The sequence below is a fragment of the Mesoplodon mirus genome, assembly GCF_964341445.2.
Source record: "Mesoplodon mirus genome assembly, chromosome: 11".
NCBI lineage: Eukaryota > Metazoa > Chordata > Mammalia > Artiodactyla > Ziphiidae > Mesoplodon > Mesoplodon mirus.
In genome coordinates, this window is record NC_138987.1 from 80,872,700 (window position 1) to 80,890,126 (window position 17,427).

Below are 17,427 nucleotides of genomic sequence, written 5' to 3' on the forward strand. Positions count from 1 at the left end.
AGTCAGAATCCGACACGTATTTTAGTCCTTGCTTGGCCCACCCGTTATTTTATTTACCACTTCCATCTGTGCCTCTTTCCCACACTGCGCACTTGTCTCAGTCACAGTTTTGGTGAGTCCACAAGCGAATCCTAGCCAAAGTGAGTAAAAACCAAACGTCGCTGGAGAGCTTCTTTGAAAAGGGGGAAAGACCCAATGATGAGACAGCGGAAGGCTCTAAGACTGCCAACAAAAAGAAAGCTACATTTAAAAGAAAGTACCAAGAGTCCTACTTAAATTACGGGTTCATTGCAACAGGTGATTCACATTCTCCAAGCCCGCTTTGTGTAATATGTGGCGACCTGCTATCCGATGAAGCCATGAAACATTCAAAACTGCTTCACCACGTGGAGACCAAGCACCCTGCATTAAAAGACAAGCCTTTGGAGTTTCTCAAAAGAAAAAAACACAAACACGAAGAACAGAAGCAATTACTGAAGGCCACCACTTCCTCAAATGTGTCTGCACTGAGAGCATCATTCTTAGTGGCTGACCGCATGGCTAAAGCTGAGAAGCCCTTAGTATTGGTGAAGAGTTGACCCTGCTGCTGCTAAGGACGTTTGTCGTGAACTTTTAGGAGAGGCTGCAGTTCAAAAGGTGGCACGTGTTCCTCTCTCGGCCAGCACCGTAACTAGAGGAATTGATGAAATAGCAGAGGATACTGAGGCACAATTGTTAGAGAGGATTAATGAGTCACTGTGGTACACAGTCCAGGTTGACAAGTCTACTGATGTTGACAACAAGGCAATAATGCTTGTTTTTGTGCGATATATTTTTCAGGAGGACGTGCATGAGGATATGTTATATGTACTTTTGTTGCCAACCAACACCACAGCAGCAGAACTATTCAAATCTTTGAATGATTCATATCAGGAAAACTGAATTGGTCACTTTGTATCGGCATATGCACGGACGGAGCAGCTGCCGTGACTGGATGGCTTTCTGGTTTCACTACTCAGGTCAAAGAGGTCGCTTCCGAATGTGAGTCTATGCACTGTGTCATCCATAGGGAAACGCTGGCTAGCCGAAAAATGTCACCTGAACTTAACAGTGTTTTGCAGGATGTGATTAAAATGATCAACCACATTAAAGAACATGACCTTAACCCACATCTGTTCACGCAGCTCTGTGAGGAGAAGGACGCAGAGCACACACGTCTTCTCTGATACACAGAAGTGAGATGGCTTTCTAGAGGTAGGTCACTGGCCAGAGTTTTTTACAAGAGCCGCTCCAGAGATTTCTTTTAGAAACAGTCACCACTGGCAGCACATTTCAGTGACACAGAATGGGTCGCAAAACTTGCTTACTTGTGTGACATATTCAACCTGCTCAACGAACTCAATCTGTCACTTCAGGGGAGAACGACAACTGTGTTCAAGTCGGCAGATAAAGAGGCTGCATTCAAAGCCAAACTGGAATTATGGGGGCGATGAGTAAATATTGGGATTTTTGACATGTTTCAAACATTAGCAGGGATTTTGAAAGAGACTGAGCCAGGGCCTTCTTTCTCCCAGCTGGGGCATGATCACCTGTCTCAGCTTTCAAAAGAGTTTGAGCATTACTTCCCAACCACAAAAGACACCCGAACTGGGAAGGAATGGATCCGCGACCCATTTGTGAATAATCGACTTTGTCCGTGCTAGAACAGGATCAACTGCTAGAGATCGCAAATGACGGCGGCCTTAAAGGTATGTGTGAGACAATTTCAAGTCTCCATACGTTCTGGATTGAAGTCAAGGTGGAATATCCTGAGATTGCCACAAAAGCACGGAAAAGCCTGCTTCCATTTCCAACATCCTGTCTTTATGAAGCAGGGTTTTCTGCAGTGACGGCGACCAAAGTGACATCACGGAGTAGACTGAACATAAGCAGCACACTTCGATGTCACTGTCTCCCATCACCCCCAGATGGGACCATCTAGTTGCAGGAAAACAAGCTCAGGGCTCCCACTGATTCTGCATGATGTGAGTTGTATAATTATCTCATTATATACTACAATGTAATAATACTAGAAATAAAGTGCACGATAAATGTAATGCGCTTGAATCATCCTGACACCATCCCCCCACCCGACACCCCCGCCGTCTGTGGAAAAACTGTCTTCCACGAAACCGGTCCCTGGTGCCAAAAAGGTTGGGGACCGCTGTTTTAGGGGACAAATTTCAGGGATGGGATTGAAGGCCTTTCTCTGAAAAAGAAAACAAAAAATGCACTCTCTCATTTTGCTTATTAATGCCGGAAGGCTTTTCCAACAGAGGACAACTTCCCATTCCACAAGTAGAGCTACTCAACCCTTCTTCCAAACCAGCTCTCCCTCCTGAATCCCTTCAATGATAGATACCAGTGATTTTCTTTCTACTGAATAGAGATGGTTTTCACCTCTTGTATTCTATATATGCTAGCGTCTGCATGAGCTAGGAACAAAAACCTTATAATCACGGAGGTAGGTCTTAAAATGAACATATTCTAGGGGAAGTTAGTATCTGAGAAATTCATTCACTTGCTCTCACATCAGCCTTTGGTTTGACAGGCCAGAAGTCTGAAATCAAGCAGGGTTGGTCCCTTCTGGAGGCTCTGAGGGAGCCGAGGTCATTCCGTACATCTCTCCTAGCTTCTGATGGCACCTCATAAACCTTAGGGTTCCTTGATTTGCATAACCCTCTGCCTCTGTCTTCACATGACTTTCTCCTTGTGTTTCAAATCTCCCTCTTTCCTATAAGGACAACAGTCATTGGATTTGGGGCCCATACTAAATCCAGGATGATCTTATCCTGAGATCCTTAAATCTGCAAAGACTCTATCTGCAAATATGCTCTCATCCACACGTACAACAGGTTAGGACCTGGGCATACTTCTGGGGGACACTATTAAACCCACCACAGATGATCAAAAGGTCTGCCGAGTCAGCAATAAGTTGCTGGCCAATTCCTAAGAAATACAGATAGAAGTTGTTGCTAAGTACTAAGTTTCTGGTAAGAAAAAATAAACTTGGAGACCATACCAATTTTAATCGCTCATCTTTATTGATAAAATAGGTTCCTAGTAGTACATATTCTCAGACACAAATTTTAAGGTTCTGCTTAAAAAAAAAAAGTATGGGATAGAACACTGTTGCTATATAATAACATAAATGTCTTTAAACACCAAGTTCTTAAAATAATATCCAAGTAAGAAGACCAAGAATAAATTAACTCAACTTATTTGTTTACAAAAATAATTATTTATCAAGTAATGTTTTATAATAGAGCTGCCCCAATGAATTGCCTCAGACTTACTCTCAATTGTGTAGCTTATTTCAGTTCTGACTTGGGATAAAAACTCTATGAATGAATGTGCCATCAAATTAAAGGATACTTTCCCGAAAACCAATAGAAAAGTTTAAAAATAAAAACTGTCACTTGTTTATCAAATAACAATTAAGGCCTCTGAATGAGAAAAGAAATCTATTTAATGTTTGGGCCATTAGCCCTTTTCTATTCAATCAGTCCCATCAACCCCACTTACCCCAAACTTAAGATAAAAAATTCCAAAGTGAAAAGTAGTTTTGAATTTTACCAATATATGAAATTATACATAAAAGTTACCATGTAAATATTACTTTAACATATATACTCCAAAGTAGAATTTTCTATTGTGCTGTTTTTAATATATATTTAATATGAGTACAGTATATTTAATAATCATATTTGACACTCTTACCTTTTCTTCTATAATCACGACAGAATATGAAAAATTTAGATTTCAACTGATGTTAAAGCACGTTTCTATTTCTAGCAGCTTTTAAAAATTTATATACTGGATATATATTCTGTAAAAAATAAAACGAATACTTATAAATCCAGATTTCCCCCTCACCACCCCCTAGCCCTTTGACTGAAAGGTCACAAGAAACATCTTGTAGGTTATGAGAACCAGATGGAACTTAAGAATAGATCTAGAAAAAAATTTTTTTTTAATTTTAACTTACTGTTTCTATATGTCTTAAGCGTAATTACTTAAGGGGGAAAAAAAGGGTTTTGAGGCAGAGGAATTCCCAATTTACTTTGAAATTACCATACTGATCTTGCTATATCAAACATTTCAACTGTTAGCTAAATGAACTACATAATATCCTTAAAGATCAACCGGAGAAGAAAAAATCTCATCTTCATTACTGATTTAGAACCAAAACTTATTCTTTCAAAGAAGTAGTTTAACCTACTAAATATGTCTCTTATAAGCTCTTCTTTCTTAGAAAGTAGTACTCCTTCTCTTTCATTCCTGAAATATTTCATATACTTAAGCAAATCATGGACAACTGTTAGCTCAGTATTAATTAGGATAAATTAGCGAAAATTAAATTACCTCTTTTATTTATGGTGTATATAAAACATTCCTAAGTCTTTCAAACTGAACTTTCTTTGACAAAAATTTAAATTAAGGAGAAGGTAGATAGGCAATCATTAAAGCTGAAGTCTCATGGTACATAAGCTACTTGTTAACTTTCACCATACAGGGAGGATATGCTTTAGTATGACGATTTTCCATTCACAACACTGTGGCAAAATTTGTATTTTAAAATTGGGATGTTTCTATTAATTCCCAGACATTTGTTGGGGATATTCATGTTTATCCAAGTGTCAACCAGAAAGCCAACAGCACTGCTGAAAGCTCTTGATACATTCAGCAGTCACTGTGAAAATCTTGAACTTGTTCACCAATTAACAAAGGCTTAGTTTCTATTTTTCAATTACAGTTTGGAATAACGTCTATGACCATTAACTATGCATTTTCTTGTTGCTATCTTTTAAAAATGTCATTGCCAGTGCACTGTACATATTATAAAAAAGTAAAACAAAGGGCAGCTTGAGATGGATTTTTCTGTTAATTCATTCACAGACTTAAAAGCTCTTCAGCTCTTCCTCAGACTCAGGTCACTATTGGTCACTAATGCTGACAAAGATGTACTTTCCGACACATCATCTTTTCTAAGATTCAAAAATGATTCTCGAGTTATTTGAAGGATCTCTCTCAAGCCTTTATTTTCTTGCTATAAGAAAGCACAAAAACAAAGAAGCAGTCACCAAGGTGGCTACAAGAGTACAAATGTATCTTAAGAAAAGCCAAACATATGAAGGTATGATAAATAAAAAGCATGTACTGTAATTGGCAGAAATGTATTAAATGATATATGCAGCTGAAGTTGACAACTTGAATCCACAGAACACTTTTTTAAAGAGGTAGGAATCACGTATTCAATGTCTTCCACCACAGAAAAGCCTTTTTAATTTATGCAGCGGTAACTGTAGACAGAACCTCAGAAACAGCCTTATTTTATAATCACAGTATAGAAAATCACAGTAAGAAAATAACACCTAGATTTATGTTTGTGTAAACTCAGAAAGTCTGAATAATACCCTGGGGCTAAAAGCTCTCAGTACTTTAGTAATTTTATTATTTCCATGATAGCATGGAATGCAGGGCAAGCCCTGGTTTGCTTCCCTCACTGGAATTTAACAGCAGCAGGGCTGGCTGAGTAGATTGTGATATTTCTTAAGAAGGAAAGTTAAGTGACCAAATCTAGCACTGGTAAACAACTTTGCCTTTGCCTTTTTCTTCTAGATTAGTTACTGCAAGAAATTTTTAGACATTTAAAAATAACTCTCATAACTTATTCTCTACTGCTTTGTCTTTTGGTCTTACTTTCTAAGTTTCAATGGTATAAATAAAGCAGAGATCAGCAAACTTTGGCCTGGCTTGAGTGAGGCCTGTTATTATAAATTAAACTTTACGGGAACACAGTTGAGTCCAATCTTATTTTTTGTGTGTATAGCTGCTTTTTCATTACAATGCCAGAGGTGAGTAGCTACCACAGAGACTGCCTGTTTGCAAAGCTTAAAAGATTTACTATCTGGCCTTTTACTGAAAAAGTTTGCTTACCTTTGTTATAAAGAATGAGAGAACTTTGTACACTTAGAGAAATCATTTTTGGCCCTCTATAATCAATTTCTCCACCATGATTTCAAAATAAAGGTTTTAAAAGTATAAAGGTCTACTCTACTGATTTCAGTTATTCAACAATGACCTGTGCTTTTGCTACCACAAAATAAAGGACAGATGCGATAAAAGCTTCTATATTCCCCAGAAAAATACAAGTGGCCAAAGAATATGATTTGTGGACTGAAAACATTTCTCCCTGCATCACTGTGATCTCTAATAAAATAAAGATATTAAAAAAATTACTAAGCTGAAGAAGTATATTCACCTAATAACAGAAGAGACACAGGATCAAAAAAAAATCAATTTTCTCAATTACTGGTATAAGTTTACTATTGATCCTAGACTCTTGCATTACTATATAAATGGTCTTGCATTATACACCCATATAACCAGTATCCAGATTAGGAAAAAGAACATTACTAGTATCCCAGAAAGTGTGTGTGTATATATATACATATATATATACATATATTATTTTTTAAGCTTTTTTGGGACCATTTTTAAAGTCTTTATTGAATTTGTTACAATATTGCTTCTGTTTTTTTAATGTTTTGGTTCTTTTGGCCACGAGGCATGTGGGATCTTAGCTCCCTGACCAGGGATCAAACCCGCACCCCCTGCATGGAAGCTGAAGTCTTAACCACTGGACCACCAGAGAAGTCCCCAAAAGGATATATTTTAAAGTGGGATATATTTTCTGATAAATGTTTGTATGGACAGTTTTCACCCACATGTGCAATTTAAAATTTACCTCAAGTTGAAATATTCGTTCCTGTTCCCTGCAACCCTGTTGCTCGTCAATTTCAATGGCTTTCCTCATTACCGCTGCCATTTCAGTTATCTGGTCAACATGTGCTTGTAATTCCTGAAAAAAAAAGAGATGGAAGTTGTGAATCAGTGAAATACTTTAAAAAATTTTTTGGATCCTCCCCTTTTTATAAAATCTGCATTGCCACTTAATATGAATGTAATATCTTTACACTGCCATTTAACATAAATGTAATATATCAAACAGATATTTACAAGAAAGTTGACTGACCATGAATGTGCTTTTGAAGTCAGATTTCTGTTAGGACTAGGATTAAGGATAAGCAGCACAGTATATCTAAACCCACAAACAGGAAAAAGACTCATTTCACATTCCTCTCACCACAAAGGATCAGAAACTTTTTCTTTTCTGCACCTACATACCCCATTGACCAAAGTAATGGGAAAGATAAGCATTCAATCTCTTTTCCTCACTGAAGTCTTCATGATTTAAAAATATTTTCTGTATTTTCCATGCCTAAAAATTCATCTCAATTCAATCCAGAACCTTTTCTAGATTATAATCCTCATTGAGAGCAGGAACTGTATATTGCTTATATTTGCCTATTATTTAATGTTAGGAACATAATAGATAATAAGTATTGAGTAAAATGAACAGAGTTCTGCTTTTAAGTATTGAATATTAAGTGGCCTTCCTTGCAAACTGTTCAAAATATAACTTTAGTACAAAATAGACATCCACATTTGTTTGGCACAGCAAGCAGCATAAATTTCTTCCAATCTCATTCTCTTATTCTTTTTTGCACACCTATGATGAGCCAGGCACTGTGCTAGGTGACAGGAATATGAAGCCTGTTAAGAAATGTTCCCTGATTTCAAGGAGCTTACAGTCAATGAAACAGACAGACAAAAGGTTTATAATCAACAAAAACATGAGAATAATACTTTTTTAAATGAACAACTTCTATAGACCATTGTTCACTAGCAATTGAGGGTCATTTTGTTATACTAAGGACAAAACTTAAATATAAAAGTTAATAGCTCCCCAAATAAACATTGTCTCTTAAATAGTTGTATATACTCTGTTTGTAAAAAGGATTTGAACAAGACCCCCCAAAACCTACAAAACTAGTAAACTATGGAAGGAATATAATAGAGAACAAATAGGAATATCTTTAGCAAACCACATATTTAATATCTTCTTAACCAACAAAAATACAGATCCTTATATTATTTTAACACAATCTATAAAAAGCGAGTACGCAGGAAGAAGTCAAAATAAAAGCTTACGCTGTCCAGTATGGCACTATTTAAATTTAAATTACTTGAAGTCAAATACAATTTTAAGAAATTAACAATTCAGCCCCTCAGTCGCACTAGTCACACATCAAGTACTTAATAGCCACATGTGGCTGGTGGCTTCCATATTGAACAGCATAGATAAAGAACATTTCCATCACTGCAGAAAGTTCTATTGGACAGCTCTGGATTAGATTATGATAGCAAGAATGATATCAAGACAAACATCTGTCGTATTCTGTAGTAGTTTAAACAAAATGATTACAATCCCTCCCACTGTAAAGGGAGCCTAATGTTTAAAAGCAAGTTAAGTATAGGCAACTGCAGCAGCAAACTGAATAAGGGTAATGAGTAAAAATTTTGAATACCAACAGCTTTCTCAGCTTATGATTTGGTGTCTTATGGCACTGACCTAGGTTAAACGACTACAAGGAAGCAGATAATTACTTGCCTTTAAAACGAAAGAAAACAAGAAACTACTAAATTTTTCAGGACAGTCTGTTTTAATAAAATCATCGTAAGAAAAAAACCCCAATACTTCAAACAGAAGTGTATTTTTATAGGTCTGGTTCCTGGATGGTTCACTTATTACAATAAAATCTTCAGGGAAGTGTCATGGATCTCTTAATAGGCCCAAGAAGGCAAGACCTCTGCTTTCAAAACTCTTAAAGGCAAGAAGTGCTAGCAACATAAACCTTGCACTGTCTTGAAATGCCTTTCAAGAAAAAAAGGCAGTTAAAACACAATAACAATGGAGAGGGTACTACTATACTTAATAACACCTAAACAAAGGCAATTTTATTTTATTGTGAACTCAAACTAAAGGACTATAACTATCGAAAATCTGAATTAAAACAGTTCATTTAACAGTTTGATTGAACAAAATTTTTAGAAAATCAGATTAAAATTATTACCAGGAAAACATCTTTGATGTCCAGCAATAGGATGACCGTTTGAAGCCTACTAAAATTTTGCATCTATAGCTAACAAGAACAATAACATGAAAGGCTGGCCCAAAGAACCTTTAAAGCCTGCAATTATCTAACAGGCTATGTATCATACAATACACAGAGAATTGATGACAGACTTAAAGTTTCTATACTGAGTATTTTTGCAAGGCTATGAAAAGCACAGCGTTTTTAAAAGCAGTTTCATTTATTTGCTGATTTAATTTGGGAGGAGAATTCAATGTAAAAGAACTTTTTAAATGGACCCCCCTTCCATCCACACCCCAAAAGCTGACTGTTTTATTTAGTGTACATTCTGATTTGCTTCCAAGTGCCTCCTCTGCAGTCCATGTTGAGGTGCTTCAAGGATGTGTCGAGATGCATCAAGGAAGAATCCTTCGGAGTTGTTACGATGCACCATGTCAATCTGTAGTACAGAGTCATTATAATGTTAATACGGATATTATCCGTAATTTAAAAACTGAATGAGTGTTAGTTCATGCGTGTTAGCCAACTGTTTGAAATGTTTGTTTTTTTAAGATTTCCAAAAAGGTAGCAGTTCAAAAATAATGTAAAAATGAGTATTTGAATGAAAATGAGTTCTCCTCAAACTTTTTATTGGTTTTTAAATGTGTGCTCAAAAACTTCTAGGTGAGGACAAAGTTCTATGTTACAGTAGTCTCAAAAGGGTCTCTTACTCCAAAATGCTGTTACGTGTAACTTTGTTTATTACCCCTAAATGTGTTATAAAATTATTTTTGTGTTTAGGCATATCAGAGCACTAGTACCTAAACATATCTTGGAAGCTCATATTTATCGTACAAGTTTCTCTGCTCACCCACTTCTGCTTGTTGACCCCAATAATTAGTTCAAGGCTAGATTTAGATGGATTTGCTACCTTTCCTTGCCACTTTCCCAGATTCTCCTCATGAGAACTAATCTTGCTTCCTCTAGTATTCCAGTAATAATTCAGATCTCTATTTTAGGATTCATCACATCCTACCTTATATTAGATAATCATGTTTGTGTCTGTATCTCCCAATACACTGAAAGCTTCTATGGTAGAGTAATTAACTTATTCATTCATCTTATTATTAATAATAACTAAGCCAGTGCAAGTGTTAATAAATATCTGTTTGAATCAAAGTGTCTCCTTTTTGTTAATAAATATCTGTTTGAATCAGTGTCTCCTTTTTGGGAAAAATCAAAATCACAAACATTAATATGTATTAGTTAGAATTAATAACAAGTAACTGAACTGTCATTTCATGGAAGGCAAGAATCAGCACTTAGATGAAGAATTCAATTGACATAATTGAAAAAAGATGATTTACAGCCATCTTAAGAAATGTTTAACTTTGCTAATTAATAAAACAGCTGTGATGAGTGGTAAAATCTAATGTGTTTTAGAAACCATTTGCTTCTAACATAGCTGCTACCACAAGAGACTAGCTAGCTTCAGTATCTTATTCTTAAGCACTAGTTTGCCAGAGCATTCTCTTTAGATCTTAAAAGATTTAAGTTGTTAAACATAAGGGCCTTTTGGAATGTCTCAAGATTATACTTATTTTACCAATAATTTTAAGTCAGTTCATATTTGTACCTTAAAAAAACCTCTTAAATTATATATTTAAAATTAAATTTTTTATAATGATCTCATTAACAATAGATACAGTTTATAGTCAAAAGATTGCCATTTAACTATCCAAGGTTTCCTTTTGGATAGGAGATGAATAGCATAATTAGATAATATTAAAGCCACATTTATTTTTACTATTTTACTATTTGACACAAGAGCTGTCTATTACTGACTTCCTTAATATGTAGAGTTGAATCTACATATTAAAGCAATTCACTAGGTATTTAATTTTAATAGAATTAATAATTTAAAAATACCTACAAGCACCAAGATGGAAGAAATATAACATTCTAAGGAATCTAAAAAGTGTTTCAATAATTGAGAAAGATAAAAATGTTATATGAATATTTCTTAAATAATATTAGTTATAACTAATAGTTAGTTCACCATTATCCAATACAGATAATGGCCTAGTAGTCACAATCTATTCTAATATTTTTATTCCACACCAGCAGTTAAAAATCAGTTTAAAATAAAACATAAATGGAAAAGGACTATTCTACCTGTTTTCAACACAGTTGCTAGCAAACACAGGGATCAGAATGAGTATGATGAACAGCAGGAAAAACACTAATTTCTATTAGTTCAGCTCTGTCTCTAGAAATGATATTAAGTGATATGTGATGGAGGAGGGGGTGGGGAGGCAATATATTTTATATATACATAAATATATACATATATTTGATATATATATTTCCTCTCCCCCCCACCATGGCACTTCCATTAATAATCAGGAGTATCTATAGTCTGGATGAATCAACCTCATTCAGAAAATAGTCTTAAGAAAAACAAATCTACCTTTAGCTGTTTTCAGATTTTTTTTTAAGTGTTAAGCATTTAATTTTCATTTTTGCAAGAGATATCAATACACAAATTAAAAGAAGTATTTCTTACAAGCAGATAACCTTATAAAAATAATTTGATCTGAACAGACTTACCTTTATTTCCCAAATAAAGTTTATTTTTTAATATATATTAAAGCTACTAGGGAAGAATGGGAGTTAGAAGAGTAAATCAAACAAAATGACACATAACATGAAAAAATAAGGAGAAGAAAATGTCAAAAAGAGAAGTATTCAGTATCACGTAAGTAAGATTCTTATGATTTTTTAAAAATCTGAACACAAGTTAACCAATTGTCCTTCTTTTCTATTTCAAATTATATTTACAGAAAGGATTACCTTGGTGTGCTGCTCTTTTAACTTCATTATTATCCCTGGATCATCTTTTTTGCTAGCCATTAGCAATCTAAACATTTGCTCTCGATACTTGCTCATTATAAGTTCCAAGGCAGACTGATGTTCTTCCAGGGATGTACGTAATTCTATCAAAAACAACAGTATATTTTATTCAAACTTGAGTTCAGGATGTACAAAGTATTCTCTTCCACATTACACTTATCAAAAAAGCAATTTATAAAGGGGGTATTTTAAAAAGAAAACATGAGGTACAAAAACCTAGCCACATGGAAATAAAGGATACCAAATGGAGTCCTTTATTCTCAAAATGACCATTTTAAACTCATTTTTTGAGAAATCATTTTAACAAATATTTACTGAACAGAAATTAAGTATCAGATCATGCTCTATATTAGGAAGACCAAAAGGCCATAAAGCTCAGAGTCCAGTGGAGAAAACAAAACATAAATAATGAAAATACAATGTGGTAAGTGTAGAGTGGAGCTCTATCCAAATACATACATAAAGTCCGTGAGGAAAAATTGGTGAAAGCTTCACAGAAGTATAGTATTGAAATCAACTTGCATTCCTTGAAATGAAAAATAAATGACAGGGCATTCTAAGCAGGGAGGCATGAAACTGGATGGTGTGTCCGGGAAATCGTTCAGGGTGACAAGAGCAAAGGTTTCAGGAGAAGAGAAGTATGGGAAGAATACAAAAAAGAAGGCTTGGAGTCGACTTTGAAGACCTCTGGATAAGGAGATAGTACACAATGAAGGTTCTTAAGCAAAAGAATAACATGATCAGATATATTTTTGAAAAATCAATCTGATGCCTGTGTTGAAGATGGATTGGAGGGAAAAGACACTGAAATCAGGGAGACCAATGAGGACAGTTCAGGCAAGAGACTATGAACACCTAAGCTGTAGGCCAAAGTGGTGGGACTGCCGAGAATGAAACTGAGTTATTTCATAGGTAATGACAATGGTGCAAACTGGATACTGAGGGTGAGAGCCTAGATCCAAGTAACGTAGACATTCATATGTAGGACAGGATAAAGAGCAATAAATATCCTCTCTATCTGGGGAGCTACCTTGATCACACGCCTCTTAATCACCACATCACAGCCTTTTGCCCTCAGCTATCTATGGTTCTGGTTCTGCATGGGTTCCAACTGACTTCACATTGTAGCAATCTGACTTCAGGCTTCTGCCTGGCTTCCGGCTAGCACCGTGCACCTCTGCCTTCCACCCTTGAGTTACATAGCACAAATGAAATTGCCTTTCATAGCTAAGCTAAAAAAGTTTTATTACTCAGTACTGAGAGTACTGGCTGACACAAGGGAGGAGATGTAGAGTGTCAGGTCCATTAAAAATATGCTATCTTAATCCTCATCCAAATCTGCGATGAGGATATTATCCATTCCATCATCTGGATGGAGAAACTGAGACTGTGCAAAGGATAAAATATTTCTCCAATTTAATAAAATTCAACTGTAAAAAGAGTGACGAGTGACCCAGCAGAAACAAAAAATAGATGTGTGATAGCAGCAAGAATGGAGAAAAACTGAAGATGGAGTGAGTCAGGAAAGGTGTAGGTATGGCTGCTAATCCCTGGGTGCCTCAACATTCCTTGCTGTTTCCTTCCACACTCCTGAAATAGTGTCTTCATTGCTTTTTCCTCAAAGTCCCAGCTAAGCACGCTGTTTCCTAGTGGAACCCTAAATAATACAGCAGCCGTGTGGTTGACAGGGTCTTGGTGCTCGGGCCTGGTGTCAGCTGGGAGAGCTGAGTTCAGGACATTGGACCACCAGAGACCTCCCAGCCGCACGTAATATCAACTGGCGAGAGCTCTCCCAGAGATCTCCCATCTCAACGCCAAGACCCAGCTCCACCCAACAGCCAGCAAGCTCCAGTGCTGCACGCCCCATGCCAAACAACTACCAACACAGGAACACAACCCCACCACTAGTAGAGAGCCTGCCTAAAATCATACTAAGTTCACAGACATCCCAAAACACACCACCGGATGCGGCCCTGCCCACCAGAAAGATAAGATCCAGCCCCACCCATCAGAACACAGGCACTAGTCCCCTCGACCAGGAAGCCTACACAACCCACTGAACCAACCTCACCCACAGGGGGCAGACACCAGAAACAACGGGAACTATGAACATGCAGCCTGCTAAAAGGAGACCCCAAACACAGTAAGTAAAGCAAAATGAGAAGACAGAGAAATATGCAGCAGATGAAGGAGCAAGGTAAAAACCCACCAGACCAAACAAATGAAGAGGAAATAGGCAGTCTACCTGGAAAAGAATTCAGAGTAATGATAGTAAAGATGATCCCAAATCTTGGAAACAGAATGGAGAAAATACAAGAAACATTTAACAAGGACTAGAAGAACTAAAGAGCAAACAAACAATGATGAACAACACAATAAATGAAATTAAAAATTCTCTAGAAGGGATCAATAGCAGAATAACTGAGGCAGAAGAACGGATAAGTGACCTGGAAGATAAAATAGTGGAAATAACTACTGCAGAGCAGAATAAAGAAAAAAGAATGAAAAGAACGGAGGACAATCTCAGAGACCTCTGGGACAATATTAAACACACCAACATTCAAATTATAGGGGTCCCAGAAGAAAAAGAGAAAAAGAAAGGGTCTGAGAAAAGATTTGAAGAGATTATAGCTGAAAACTTTCCTAACATAGGAAAGGAAATAGTCAATCAAGACCTGGAAGTGCAGAGTCCCATACAGGATAAATCCAAGAAGAAACATGCCAAGACACATATTAATCAAACTATCAAAAATTAAATACAAAGAAAAAATATTAAAAGCAGCAAGGGAAAAGCAACAAATAACATACAAGGGAATCTGCATAAGGTTAACAGCTGATCCTTCAGCAGAAACCCTGCAAGCCAGAAGGGAGTGGCAGGACATATTTAAACTGATGAAAGGGAAAAACCTACAACCAAGATTACTCTACCCAGCAAGGATCTCATTCAGATTCGACGGAGAACTTAAAACCTTTACAGACAAGCAAAACCTAAGAGAATTCAGTACCACCAAACCAGCTTTACAACAAATGCTAAAGGAACTTTTCTAGGCACGAAACACAAGAGAAGGAAAAGACCTCCAATAACAAACACCAAACAATTAAGAATATGGGAATTGGGCTACCCTGGTGGCACAGTGGTTGGGAGTCCGCCTGCCGATGCAGGGGACATGGGTTCATGCCCCGGTCTGGGAAGATCCCACATGCCGCGGAGCGGCTGGGCCCGTGAGCCATGGCCGCTGAGCCTGCGTGTCTGGAACCTGTGCTCCGGAGAGGCCACAACAGTGAGAGGCCCGCGTACCACAAAAAAAAAAAAAAAAAAAAAAAGAATATGGGAATAGGAACATACATATTGATAATTACCTTAAATGTAAATGAATTAAGTGCTTCAACCAAAAGACATACACTGGCTGAATGTATACAAAAACAAGACCCATATATATGCTGTCTACAAGAGACCCACTTCAGACCTAGGGAGACATACAGACTGAAAGTGAGGGGATGGAAAAAGATAGCCCATGCAAATAGAAACCAAAAGAAAGTTGGAGTAGCAATTCTCATATCAGACAAAATATACTTTAAAATAAAGACTATTACAAGAGCCAAAGAAGGACGCCACATAATGATCAAGGGACCAATCCAAGAAGAAGATGTAACAACTGTAAATATTTATGCACCCAACATAGGAGCACCTCAATACATCAGGCAAATGCTAATAGCCATAAAACGGGAAATCGACAGTAACACAATAATAGAAGGGGACTTTAACACCCCACTTTCACCAATGGACAGATCATCCAAAATGAAAATAAGGAAACACAAGCTTTAAATGACACCTTAAACAAGATGGACTTAATTGATATTTATAGGACATTCCATCCAAAATCAACAGAATACATGTTCTTCTCAAGTGTCCATGGAACATTCTCCAGTACAGGCCATATCTAGGGTCCCAAATGAAGCCTTGGTAAATTTAAGAAAATTGAAGTCATATCAAGTATCTTTTCAGACCATAACACTATGAGACTACATATTGATTACAGGAAAAAAACTGTAAAAAATACAAACACATGGGCAAAACAATACGCTATAATAACCAAGAGATCCCTAAAGAAATCAAAGAGGAAATTAAAAATTACCTAGAAACAAATGACAATGAAAATATGATGACCAAAATCCTATGGAATGCAGCAAAACCAGTTCTAAGAGGGAAGTTTAGAGCAATACAATCCTACCTCAAGAAACAAGAAAAATCTCAAATAAACAACCTAAGCTTACAACGAAAGCAATTAGAGAAAGAAGAACAAAAAACCCCCCAAAGTTAGCAGAAGGAAAGAAATCATACGGATCATATCAGAAATAAATGAAAAAGAAATGAAGGAAACAATAGCAAGATCAATACAACTAAAAGCTGGTTCATAAAGAAGATAAATAAAATTGATAAACCATTAGCCAGACTCATCAAGAAAAAAAGGGAGAAGACTCAAAACAACAAAATTAGAAATGAAAACAGAGAAGTAACAACTGACACTGCAGAAATACAAAGGATCATGAGAGATTACTACAAGCAACTCTATGCCAATAAAATGGACAACCTGGAAGAAATGGACAAATTCTTAAAAAAGCACAACCTTCTGCGACTGAACCAGGAAGAAACAGAAAATATAAACAGACTGATCACAAGCACTGAAATTGAAACTCTGATTAAAAATCTTCCAACAAACAAAAGCTCAGGACCAGATGGCTTCACAGGCGAATTCTATCCAACATTTAGAGAAGAGCTAACACCTATCCTTCCCAAACTCTTCCAAATATAGCAGAGGGAGGAACGCTCCTAAACTTATTCTACGAGGCCATCATCACCCTAATACCAAAACCAGACAAAGATGTCACAAAAAAAGAAAACTATAGGCCAATATCACTGATGAACATAGATGCAAAAATCCTCAACAAATACTAGCAAACAGAATCCAAGAGCACATTAAAAGGATCATACACCATGATCAAGTGGGGTTTATCCCAGGAATGTAAGGTTTCTTCAATATACTCAAATCAATGTGATATACTATACTAACAAATTGAAGGAGAAAAACCATACGATCATCTCAATAGATGCAGAAAAAGCTTTTGACAAAATTCAACACCGATTTATGATAAAAACCCTCCAGAAAGTAGGCATAGAGGGAACCTACCTCAACATAATGAAGGCTATATATGACAAACCCACAGCCAAGATCATTCTCAGTGGTGAAAACTGAAACCATTTCCACTAAGATCAGGAACAAGACAAGGTTGCCGACTCTCACCACTCTTATTCAACATAGTTTTGCAAGTTTTAGCCACAGCAATCAGACAAGAAAAAGGAATCCAAATGGGAAAAGAAGTAAAACTGTCACTGTTTGCATATGACATGATACTATACATAGAGAATCATAAAGATGCTACCAGAAAACTACTAGAGCTAATCAATGAATGTGATAAAGTAGGATACAAAATTAAGGCACAGAAATCTCTTATA

At 36.4% G+C, this 17,427-nt stretch overlaps 2 protein-coding genes across 5 annotated transcripts in view; one reads left to right on the plus strand and one right to left on the minus strand.

Moving 5' to 3' along the window:
• TM7SF3 (transmembrane 7 superfamily member 3) overlaps positions 1–1,851 on the plus strand; it is a 44,958-nt gene extending 43,107 nt beyond the window's left edge. The window contains exon 13 of the mRNA XM_082636218.1: positions 820–1,851. The gene's annotated coding sequence lies outside the window, so the exon portion shown is untranslated. The remainder of the gene's footprint in view (positions 1–819) is intronic.
• A 1,188-nt stretch (positions 1,852–3,039) lies between these two features.
• FGFR1OP2 (FGFR1 oncogene partner 2) overlaps positions 3,040–17,427 on the minus strand; it is a 32,543-nt gene continuing 18,155 nt past the window's right edge. For 3 of the 4 annotated variants that reach the window (XM_082636487.1, XM_082636486.1, XM_082636488.1), the window contains 4 exons: positions 11,853–11,995; positions 9,346–9,459; positions 6,770–6,883; positions 3,040–5,068 (listed from right to left, as the gene is read on the minus strand). In XM_082636487.1, the coding sequence (XP_082492613.1) occupies positions 4,931–5,068; positions 6,770–6,883; positions 9,346–9,459; positions 11,853–11,995 (509 nt within the window). In that variant the 3' untranslated portion in view covers positions 3,040–4,930. The remainder of the gene's footprint in view (positions 5,069–6,769; positions 6,884–9,345; positions 9,460–11,852; positions 11,996–17,427) is intronic. The other variant, XM_082636489.1, reaches the window with a different exon arrangement.